At 35.3% G+C, this 12,797-nt stretch overlaps 1 protein-coding gene across 1 annotated transcript; it reads left to right on the top strand.

Annotated features, from left to right (window-relative positions):
* The first annotated feature begins 11,514 nt into the window (after window positions 1-11,514).
* On the top strand, window positions 11,515-12,456 carry LOC102588185 (F-box protein CPR30-like). The gene has a single exon (XM_006359676.1). The coding sequence runs from the start codon at window positions 11,515-11,517 to the stop codon at window positions 12,454-12,456; it is 942 nt and encodes a 313-aa protein (XP_006359738.1).
* Window positions 12,457-12,797: the final 341 nt, after the last annotated feature.

Consider the following 12,797-nt stretch of genomic DNA (forward strand, 5'->3'; position numbering starts at 1 on the left):
CCAAATCCCCATCATGCCTCCGTCTCTTACCAAGCACCACCTCCTCCTCAAGGTACCAACCCTCAAACCTTCCCCCCTCATCAAAATGACAACCCGCAAACTTGCCTTCCTTATCAAAATCAAAATGTCAACAATCCACAAACCTTCCCCCATCACCAAAATCAACATACCAACCCCCAAATTTCCCCAAATTTACCAAGCCACTCAAAATACCCAGAATCCCTCTATTGTTCCGCCATTGCCTCAAAAGACTACTTTTAAAATTCCAATTCCAAATGAACCCTATGCCAACTGTTCCGAGATTGATCACTATGAGGAACGGGAGAGAGAGTGGAGGTGAAAGGAAGAGGCAACCAAGATGAATATGAAAGAAGAGATCAGGAAAGCCATGAAGGAGCTGCAATATATTCTTGAAGTCGATGGGTTGAGTTATGAGGTTTTGTGCATTCATTCAAATCTGGACCTCCCGGAAGGGTTTAAAGTGCTAAAATTTGACCGTTTCGGAGGAACAAGGAATCCATTGGCGCACCTGAGAGCCTATTGTAACCAACTCGTAGGAGTTGGCAGGAATGAAGCCTTGTTAATGCGGCTCTTTAGCCGAAGTTTAAGTAGAGAAGCGTTGGAGTGGTTTAACTCTCATGAGACAAAAAAATGATCTAGCTGGAATACACTAGCTAAGGATTTTGTCGAACGATTCGCCTACAATGTGGAGATTGTTCCTGATCGCTATTCTTTGGAGAGAATTAAGTGGTAATCCACTGAAAGCTATCGTGAATATGCGTATAAATGGAGGAAAGAGGCTGCCCGGGTTTGACCCACTATGTCTGAGAAGGAGATCGTTGAAGTTTTCATACGCATTCCAGAGCCAGAGTATTATGACAGGATAATGTTGCTCATTGGAGCAAATTTGCGAAGATAGTCAAGGTAGGTGAGGCTATCGAAGATGGGGTTAAAACTGAAAAGATTTCTCGCGTTGCCACCCCAACCAATCTTGAGAATTGTTGAAAAGAAGAGAGAGGATGTGTCTTTTATTTCCTGCGCATCTGATGGAAAAGGACATTTCAGAAAACCCTCACCTTACAAAGGTTATCCTCGAGCTCCACAAAATTCACATCAAGCTTGTTATACCCAATCAGGTTATCAAACTCCACCTGCGAGTTACCAAATTCTACCTCCTAATTACCAAACTCCACCTGCGAGTTACCAAATTCCACCTCTTGTTTACCAAACTCCACTTCCACATTACCAAAATACCCATCCATATTACCAAGCTCCACCAGTTAATTGTTCAAATATCCAATCAAGTTACCAAACTCCACTCCCGCACTACCAAAATACCCCTCCTAGCTACCGAGCTCCACAATACCTAAATTTCCAAATGCAAGCACCATCTCACCAAAATCCTCTAAACTACCGTCAAGTACATTCACATCGAGGAAATGATTGCAATCCTTCTCGCCCAAATCTTGAGAAGAAACCTTCTAGAGTCTTTAATCCTTTGGTTAAGAGCCAAATACAACTTTTTGAGAGATTGAAATCAGCTGGCCTGATACAGACAATTGATCCAAAAAATATCAGTGTCAACTCAAAGCTTTATAGATCCGATCTTCACTGTGCTTACCATTCAGGAGGTGCTGGGCATATTACTGAGGATTGTATCAACTTGAAGCATAAAATTCAAGACTTGATAAATCAAAAGGTCGTCACTCTTCAGACTGCCACTCTTAATGTCAATAGTAACCCCATGTCGAATCATGGAGGGGTAATTATTAATATGGTTGAAGTCGAAGAAGATTTGAATGTAAAGAAAGTTATAATCTTAGCCAACCCTGAAAAGCTTGAGAAAGTTGTAGCCTCTCCAATCAAAAGAGAGAAATCCAAATTTGTGATCATGGCACCTCATCAAGCTTTTGCTTTAGTGTCGAAAGAGGGTCAGAGCAAGCAGAAGATCGATCAAGCTTTTCCAAAATCATTGCCTCACTTATATCGGTCTTTTCCAATGCAAAATGGTCTAGTGGAAGGAATAAAAAATTTATTCAAAGAAGGTGATATTGTGCTTGAAGAGATGATCGAGACACCAGTCATACCAGACAGCGAGTCAAAGGATAAAATGCCTAATTGGACATCCACTTCGCTCTTGATTCCTCGCTCGTCTTGGTAGACATAAACATTTTTTTATGTTATTTCCAAAATTGGCGGTGTTCCAAATGAGGCTCGAGACCCATCTTTTACTCTATTTTTGCCTCACTATATTTTAATCTCCCTCCTCATATTTTGAAAAAGACAATGATTTATCGTCATGGCCTAAGTTCCAATTTTCTTGTTTCAAATGAAAACCTCATTTAATGCGGAAATTCGCTTTACTTGCCTTATATTTGCTATCTAATACTATTTGTCTATGATTTCAGTGAAAATATTTTCAAATCTACCAATAGCATGTCCTGTCACAAGCTGAATGAACAAAATGGGATAGATGCAGATGAATTTGAGGACAACAATGAAATAATCATGGTACCTAAACACCTGGTTGAGGAATCCAAACAGTTCGAGAATCATGATGAGCCGAATTCAGAAAAGATCTGATTAGTGAATTAGGAAAATGATGAATGCATCAAAGAAATCAAAATTAGTGCTTATCTAACAAAAGCACAGGAGAGAGAACTCATCAATTTGCTTAAAGAGCACATTGATACATTCGTTTGATGACATTACATGGTTGAGCGTGAACATTGGATCTCACAAGTCATCAAGCTACTTAAATGCTGTTAAAAGATACCATGTTTGAAGACTCGATTTCTATCTTTTCCTTGTAACCGCCTTTATTTGCTTGTAATCCTTCATGCTTAGAATTTATCCCTCTGTAATGAACTACGTCTGACCTGAATTTTCAAGAATGAGATACGTAGGCGGCCTATGTCGGCCTCGGTCACCCCTTTATCCCTTTTTTAATGTTTTCTTTTGTGCTTGAACTACGTTCGACTTGAATTTTCAAGAATGAGATACGTAGGCCGCCTTCGGCCTCAGTCGTTTCCTCGTTTAATTTCTTATTTTTGGTAATCCTCAAGAGGGGAACAACGTTTGACCTGATTCCTGCCTCAATGAGATACGTAGGCGCCACAACGGCTAGGTCATGTCTTCCATAAGATTTCTACTTTTCCTTTACAATAGAAACTAAGATAGAATTTTTGAGAGGGACTCGAAAATTCTCAAGAAGATGATCTCAGTCAAGACTAAAGATACATTGAGAATCTCAACTGGGACAGAATTTTTGAGAAGGTCTCAAAAATTCTACAAGTCATATATCAACAGTTTGAGATATCCCAAGACATCAAACTGGGACAGAAGTTTTTTATGATGGCATCAAAAATTTCTTCAAGCATCACTAGAAGATTGTAGTAAATTTCAAAATTTTCAAGCGTGATTAAAAATTTAAGGCTAATTTCAAATTATCGTCAAAGTTCATAGTCAACTGATGCAATCTCCGACACCTTTGAATTTCAGAGTCAACTACAAAACTTCTCGATTATAGTTGATTTCGAGAGAACCATGTCAGAAATTTTCCAAGCTTTAAGGATTTTTGAATTCTCCAGAACAAGCTATCGGACACACCAAAGTTTTGAACCAATGACGTTCATTTAAGCTTGACGTGACATGCCACTTGGCCATCTTTTTCAATTACAGCTTTTTGAAAACCTTTTTCTTAAACATTTTATCTATATGTTTCAAATATTTTTGCACAAAAAGTTTTGTCTTATCTATCGAGAAGCAAGAGATCAGAGCGATCAACTGAAGATAGCAAGACAAGGAGCAAGCGATTGAAGAAGTCAATACAGATCAGTTTGTTTTAAAAACTAACAATTTTTCTGTGGATGCAGGTCTATAAGAATGCCTCAAGTTCATCATATTTCTCCATTAAACGAATATGGAGAAGTCAAAAGGGTGAGGAACTCCCCAAAATTGACAAACTTTTCTGTGGATGCAACATCAAGAACGTTTGAAGACTATTCACGGATCTCGTTGATATCAGACGCGGTAATGTGAACTACCATGAGGGACAACGTCTTTACCACCCGGATGGAAATTCCTAGAATATTATCAAATGAGATAATACCATCACCCAGAGGGACATCATGTTATTCTATCAATGGAATATCTTCATCCTACCAACGGATCTTCATTTTCATTAACATCATCTTACCGAAGGATCTTCATTATCATTATCCTACCAATGGATCATCGACATTATCCTACCAATGGATCTTCAACATTATCCTGCTAATGAACTAACATTATCCTACCGACGGATCTTCTTCATCATAATCGTTATCCTATCGACGGTTCTTCATTATCATCATCCTACCAATGGACCTTCATCAGTATTATCCTATCAATTGATCATTGTCAATCATCCTATCGATGGAGCATCATCATCATCCTATCGATAGAGTAGCATCACCATCATCCTATCGATGGAGCAGCATCATCATCCTATCGATGGAGAATCATCATCATCCTATCGATGGAGTAGCATCATCATCCTATCATTATCGTCATCCTATCAATGATGAATCATTATCCTATCAATGGAGTATCAACATCATTATCCTATCGATGGAGCATCATCATCATCTTATCGATGGAGTAGCATCATCGTCCTATCATTATCATCATCCTATCGATGAAGCAACATCGTACTATTATCATCGTCATCCTACCAATGGAGCATCAACATCATCATCCCACCGACGGAGCATCATCATCATCCTGTCGATGGAGTAACATCATCCTTTCATTATCATCATCTTACCAATGAAGAATCATCATCATTATTTTCATTTGCAAGAACGTCATCAAGAGAGTCATCAACATATTACATCAGTTTATATTTTATTACTTCGTCATCAAAATGAGAGTACATTGAAGATTATATTACAAATACAAAATATGAGCTTTATTTGCTTTACGTCAGAATAGAGGAAGCTGACGTCAAATGTCCAAGTAGAACAATTAAGTGTCAACACGATAAAAGACACTATCTCCCCATTTGGAATTACATTTGAGTTTTATCTCAGTCATTGTCGAGATCATCCAAGATGATGAATTCTCAAGCAAACCACAGGTGCGGACGACATAAAAAAAAAGCAGCACAACGTGGAACTTTTTCTTAGCAGTGAACTAGGACATAGTCCAAAGAGGAATGTCAAACTCTTAGGTCGCGAGCTGAGGAACGACTTCCACCACAATAAAACCACACCTCTATCAGAAGGCATGTGGGTTCTCTTTAAGTTTATCGGTTTCAGTTTCGTATCCAAAAAATTTAAACGTTCACCGGAGACATGTTTCCAATCTTAATTACAATGCACCAAGAGCTTTGAAAATTATGTCCGTGTGAGTTCTTATTTATGGGTGTGAAGCATGCCACATTCATGGCTAAGAGGTTGCAAGCCTTCTTTTCATACTCGACTTACTTTGTCACTCTTCCCAACCGAAGGTTATCTTAGCATAAGAGATTTCCTTTTCAATCGATCGAGTCGAACTAGAAGCAGCCTGATTCCCTAAGTTGAGGATATATAGGCAGGATCAGTGTTGAAAACTCGGTTGTAATCCGACATTCTCTCTTAAATCTTATTCTCGAGCATTCTGGTTCCTTCATAATTCAGTACCAAAATAGCTTCGAATTCTTTATGAATCGTGCGTTAAATCAAGCGTATCGAACTACAAGTGACCCGAATTCTCATATAGCCTGAGATATGTAGGAAACCAGATACTGGGTTCGGCCATAATTCCTAAAGTCCGTACCAAAAAATTATTTTCTTAAGTATGAAGATGTGGTTGGTCGAAATTGGATTTGTCAATTTCATTTGCCTTGGATTTTTTTTCATCAATCCAAATCAAACGAGGGACAGTTGTTAACACCCAATTTTGGACCTCCACAATATATATTAATCATCGAGCTTCTTAAATTCCAAACAATTTGAAATAATTGATTTTATAAATTCAAAATATTTTTCAAGTTATTTTAAATAGTTTTGTCACTTTGTATAATTTTAAGTAATATATATGTTTTAAATAATTATGTATATAATTAGTATATTTTATGAATATTCAAAAGTTGTCTCAATTTTTTTTTTTGTTTTAATTGAATATTTGGTTAATTATTTTAGTTATATAAGAGTTTTGTATTTTAAATTACCTAGTTTATAATTAAGTTAATTATTTTATTTCGTTGACATTAAGAAGCTCATTAATTAATTCTAATTAATTGATCATATTTAGTTTTAAGCCAAATCAATGATTAAGTTCAATTTGTCTAAGTTCTTAAATTCAATTGGCTATAATTTTAATCAAATGGGTCAAATTTTCAATTCCAATTTGACCTCCTTCTTACTTCACACTAAGCCCATTTGTGATAGACTAAACTTGGACCTATTTCTTCATTCCAATTCAATATCCATTGCCAGCCCATGAAACTCCAAATATTCCTAGCCCACTATTTGCAATTCATCCGTCCCAATACCTCAATACCAAAGAAATCCATCAGCATTTCAAATCCAAAACAGACCCATCCCACAACCAATTCCAATACAACATACAACAACATATACCTGACCCCACCCCTATACTTTGCTTCTTCTTCTTCACGCCGAAAAACCCGGCAAAATCAGAAAAAAATTGTGATTCTGGCCCGTCAACATCTGCGCCTGCAACAGCCATCACGTCGCCGTCCCTTTTTTAGAAATTTCTCAACCCTTCACTGTTGCCTCGAAAAAGGGATTCAAATTCAAAAATCTGCTCGTTTCCCACCTAAATCGACCCCAAAATCGTCTCAACTTTCCCTATAAATAACCCTCTACCCTCAGTGATTAAAGGGGTTTTTTTTTTCGGAGATTGGATTTTATAGTGTAATAGTATTCTGTAATTAGAGTTTCTGGGGTTGCTATTTTGGAACTCGGAATTCCTCGTGTGGTGGTCGAATAGCTCATTCATGCTCGCCTTATCTCAGTTCGCTGCTCCAAAGAAGGTGACTTCCCCTCATCTCCTATTTCATATTGGTCAATTTTACACTCAATGAATTATCTGTGTATTTGTTCTGTTTGAGTTCGGGTTAATCTGGCCATATGTAAAATAGGACAGAAGTGGCTATGAACAGGTTTTCATTTTGAACTTCCAATCACTGATGCGTTTTCTTTTATATATTATTGATGACTTTGTTATATTAATGCTATATATAATTATCCATTGTCTTTGTGTCTTATGTATGCTATTCCATATTCATGAAACGTTCCATTCATCTTATATGTCTAGATCTATTTGGAAAGGGTCCTAACTTACATATTTTCAAATATTTTTTCTGTTTAAATCTTTGAAAATTATAAGTTTTCTTGATTTCTTTAAAAAATTAAGTGGTGACTCTTTTCTAAGTATTTTTCTCAAATTGTTTTACTTAGAATATTTCAAAAAAGTGATTTTTCTAAAGGTTAGTAAAATTACGGCACAACACCTCTCGAAGAAAAGTACGGGCGTCATCGTACTGTTCCACAAGACTCAACTAGACTCGTTTTGGTACAATGAGATCAACAAACTTAGGGCTCTGATACCAACTTTGTCACGACCCAGACCATCGTGATTGACACCCACACAAACCCTCCGGTGGGAGAACCATTACTACAACCCAAACAAACAAATTTTATGAAAACTAAGACATTTAAAGATACGAAAGCAGGTTTAAACGACTATAAAAAAATGGAGTCCCCATAAAATCTAAGGTTTTAACAAACAACTAACTAAACTAATGCGGAAGAACAATCTCTAGAACCTGAAAGTCATTGTACCAAAACTCTACTAACGACAAGGAGTACAACCCAAAAACTAAACAACACCTTAAATAAAAGTCGGAATCTGAAAAGAGTGGACTTAAACAAGAAAGATCCATGGCAGCCTGAAAGAACTGGCCCACCCTTGAATCCGGTCACGCTCAATTGTCACCTAGCTGAGGTCTATCAATAACCACTTGAAGATGTCCTGTACTCAACAAAGAACGAGCAAGTGCAGTATTAGTACACAACCACAGTGTACTGGTAGGATCACGCGGCTATCCCATTAAGTGCAAAATGCATAAGTCATTACAACAATATAATAACATGCATACACCGAATATACACAATATCGATATCATTTACAAACAACGAATAATTTCACATTTATCAAGATATACAGTTATGTCAAATCAATGGTACTCTCATGGAACCCACACCCAAACTGTTAGCATACCGGAACGTGATACCCGATCCAATGTTTATCCCGGAACGTGGCAACCGATCCCATGTTTATGGCAGAACTTGGAAACCGATCTAATGTTTATGTTGGAACGTGACAACCGATCCAAGTTAGTGTGTTAGAACGCAACACCTGATCCATTCAATAAGCCACAATCACAATCACAAGTATATTCTCAAAATCATACAATCAAGTCATGATTCATGGCATTCATCATTCATCTATCCTCATCCACAAGTAGTGTGATCAATAGTGCAACATTCACATACATACACGTATTTTAATGAAGCAAGAACAAACATATATCACACAATCATGAAATCACAACCATCACCTACCTCGAATCAAAGCTTGAATCCCCTAATGCACTTGAATCTTCCCTTTCCGGATTCTTCCCACTTGTTCGTGGTCTAAAAGTATACAATTAACGCAAGGATCAACCATCAAAGGTCTAATTATCCGGATTATAACAAACCCAATAATCCTAGACCAAATCCAAGATCCTAATACCCAATTTAGGGGGTTTTCCACCATTAGTTTCAGATCAACCCCCCCCCCCCACACACACACACAATAATTACCTACGAATTTACATTCTATGGATCAAAAAATGGATTTAGGGGAGTGAAAACCTTACCTTTAGCCTCAAGAATGGTGGAAAACTGTCAAAAAAACCCTAGGGTCGTTCCTTAGCTCTCAAAAGTCAAAAAGTGCAGAATAAAATGGTTTTGGGTTTTATTTCCTACTTAAAGTCGCGTCTATCCTGATACAACGTGACCCATCCTGCTACAGCGTGACCCATCCCGTTACAACGGCATGCACAGAGACAAAACGCTAGAATTTGAATTCCAAGCCCCTATTTCACAACACACCTTCAACCCTTGACATTCAAAAAGCACTCGTTCACGCTAAGATCATTTTCGGAAGTTCTACTCGTCCAAATTCAATTCTGTAAAGTCATACGGGTTCCTTAACGTCTTATCTATCTATTCATTTAATCAAAATCATAATTAAATCACCCTGTTGTTATCATATTTCCCTAGACTTTACGAACTTCAATTTCGTCCAAATCTGGACTAGGTTAGAAAATCCAAAGTTACTACTCAAAAATTTTCTAGCCCCAATTCTTTCTCCATTGACTTTTCTATAACGACGGGAATAGGTCGTTACAGAGAGTGGTGCTACACGTCCTAGAGGGTTAAATATTTTTCACTATTTAGTAGCAGAGGTGTAAAATAGGTCACTATATTACTTTAAGTGTGTAACTCACTTTCCGAGACAAGTTCGGGGGTGAATTTATTAAGTTAAAATGTAAGCTCATAGTACTCCTTCAGTTTCTATTTAGCTGTCACAATTTTAGGTTTGACGTCCTGTAAGAAATTAGGTAAGTTTAGCATTGTACTATTATTTAGTTTTTCTTGAAGTCAAATTTTCAATAATTGAACATGAATTAATTTATCTTGATTAATCAATTTGACCGATGAACATGAATAAATTGCTTAGTTATCCTATATTGATCAAATTCATATATAATTTCAAGGATAATAACTCTCAAGGGTAAAATAGGAAGAATAATACTCCCTACTTTTCAAAATAATTGAATTGTTGGGGGTGTTTCACACTCTTTAAGAAAAGAAGATTAGGGCATAAATTAGACATTACTTTCTATTTTTATCCTTATTATTATTGTCAAATTAATCTTTAGAATAACTAAACATTAATCATACTCCCTCCATTTCAAATTAATTGAATTGTTGAGACATTTTTCATTTTTCAAATTAACTTAATTGTTCAATTTTCAAGACTACTTTTAAAATGTTCTTCCAATTTTACCCTTCGTTAGTTAGTAATGAAATTAGTTATTAATTAATGTTTTGTTATTTTAATCATAAATTTTACAATAATCAATTAGGGTAAAAATGGAAAGTTATGCCAAATTTATGTCTTAATCTTCTTTGTTTAAAGGATGTGAAACACCTCAACAATTCAATCAATTTGAAATGGAGGGAGTAATAACTAATTTCAATACTAAATAATTCAAAAATGTCTTGAACTCATCACATAGAAAATAATTCAAAGCCATTAAAGTTTCTTGAACTCATCACATAGAAAATCCAAATGAAGGGTAAACATGGAAGAATATTCTAAAAGTAGTCTTGAAGATTGAACAATTAAGTTAATTTGAAATATGAAAAATGACTCAATAATTCAATTATTTTGAAATGACGGGAGTATCATTTGATTTAGTTTACATACTTATGAGGTGTCCAATTAAGTAATTCTAATTGGAGTAATGTAGAACTTAATGCTTATTTTTGTGTTTCATATACTCTATTTGTCCTACAATACTTGTCCACAATTGACTTTGCATACTTCTTAAGAAACTATAAATAGAAAGGTAATCTTACTAATCACCCTTTAAATGTAATAAATACAATGTCTGAAAAATATAATAGAGAAATGACTATAATAAATGATAAGGGTAAATTAGGAACTAAGTGTAAATTAGTTCATTAATTTTGTAAAGTGGACAAATATTACTAAACATCCCAAAATCGTATAGTGGACAATTATTGCTGAGTAGTAATCAGTGTAATACAACTAAATTAAAAGTCAAACTCATTAGTTATCCTTAATGTAAAAACAAAAAAAAAGATGAAAGTTGGAATTGATATTTATACCACAAGATCAGCTATAAAACAAAGAAGATATTTATACCTGAAGAAAAGGTCACTTTTATAAAATGTTTGACCAACTTTCTTATATCAGTTTATTTTGAATTATTTAAAATATAAGAAACTCTTTTAGAAAAGTTAGTTGGGAGAATGGATTGTTGTTTGATCAATTAATTTAAAATAGACTTTTGAGTGATTTAGTGTTTCTAACAATTTCTTAAAAAGTATTTCTAAGTGTAATTTTTTTCAAAAGTATTTTTAGTAAAATTATATTTTTTTAGTTTCTGAAAATCAATTTCTGTTAATCTCAAAAGCAGTGGTTTTCTAGCTGGCAAAACTGACAGAACAAAAATCTATGCAAAACAAGTTTCTACTTGCTACCAGAAACACGTGATATAATGAGCATTAATTTCGTGATGAACATGAAATTACAATATTGTCCTTGTGATGAAGAAAATTAGTTGACGAAAATGAGCTTAAATACTCCTTATGGAATAAGAAAAAACACAAACTCACAACACTAACCACAATAAATCAGTTGCTTAATCCAAAGATCTTCAAAATGCCTAATGATATCACCTTTAACATTCTTCTAAAACTTAATGTCAAATCGCTTTTACGATTCAAATGCGTTTGCAAATCATGGTGCTCTTTAATTGAAGATCCCCAATTCATCAAGCAGCACTACGATATGTCTAAAAAGGATGTGAATCGTCATAAATTCTTCTTGACTGGTGGTGAATGGGAAAACAAGGACGACTATTTCTTCTCTATAGACACTCCACTTCAACATGATTCTGCTGCCTCTCTTATCGAGTCTCTGATTCCAGGAATCAATCATTTGAGTAGCGTAAGTTTTGTTAGTTCTTCTAATAATGGTATAATTCTTATGGTTTTCCCTTATGATTTTATCATTTTGTGGAACCCGGCCATCAGGGAATTAAGAAAAATTCCAAGCTCAATCCCTAAAATTAAAAAGTCAGGTAGAAAGCGGTTTCCTGCTATTTATGGTTTGGGCTATGTTTCGTCTATTGATGATTATAAAATAGTTAGAGTAGGGGGAAAAGATAACTCAAATGGTCATTTTGAGATCGATCTCTTTTCGACGAGAGATAACTCGTGGAAATTGATTGGCAAGTTTCCTCCGTATAACTTTTTCCGTGAAGGAGATATTGTTAGCATAGATGGTATCGTTTATATGATAGTGATGACAAATTTATCTGAAAGTGTGAATGAATCTACTATATTAAGTTTTTGCTTGGAGAAGGAACAATTTGAAGAAGTATTATTTCCAGATCGGATTCTAAGGTTCCAAAATCCAATTTTGCATGTTTTAGAAGAAAATCTTTGTTTGACTAGAATGCATGATTTAGCAAGTCGTGATTTTGAAGTTTGGCATATGAAAAAAGATGGATCAATGAGCACCACATGGAGTAAGATCTTGACGATTCCATCGATGTATTTATGGACGTTGCTTGAGGCGCGTGAAATTAATGAAAATTAATGAATACGTAATTTTTCTAAGATATAAAGGTGATTTCGAGGTCTACAATACAAATGGAGAGAGAAGCAAAATAGTTGAAGTTCCTGAGATTGATTCATTGTTTTACTACATCAATTGGATTGTACCGTATGTAGAAAGTTTGTTTTCTCCTAAACAAAGACAGATTCGACATTTTAAGAAGATGGATGCGTCAATACCATAAAAGAAGAGGAATGTAATCTTGAAAGAATAATTCAAACTTAGTTAAAACGCAAGGAGGGACATAAGATATACTCATAATCCTGTTGAATTTGGCTAGTTAACTTTTGTCTATTAATCATTTCATGTACTTTTGCATTTTA

The sequence above is a fragment of the Solanum tuberosum genome, unplaced genomic scaffold (assembly GCF_000226075.1).
Source record: "Solanum tuberosum cultivar DM 1-3 516 R44 unplaced genomic scaffold, SolTub_3.0 scf00304, whole genome shotgun sequence".
NCBI classification, from domain to species: Eukaryota; Viridiplantae; Streptophyta; class Magnoliopsida; order Solanales; family Solanaceae; genus Solanum; species Solanum tuberosum.

Bases quoted from the DNA above. Each gene is read 5' to 3' on its own strand.
- LOC102588185 (XM_006359676.1), top strand. From the start codon at position 11,515: ATGCCTAATGATATCACCTTTAACATTCTTCTAAAACTTAATGTCAAA.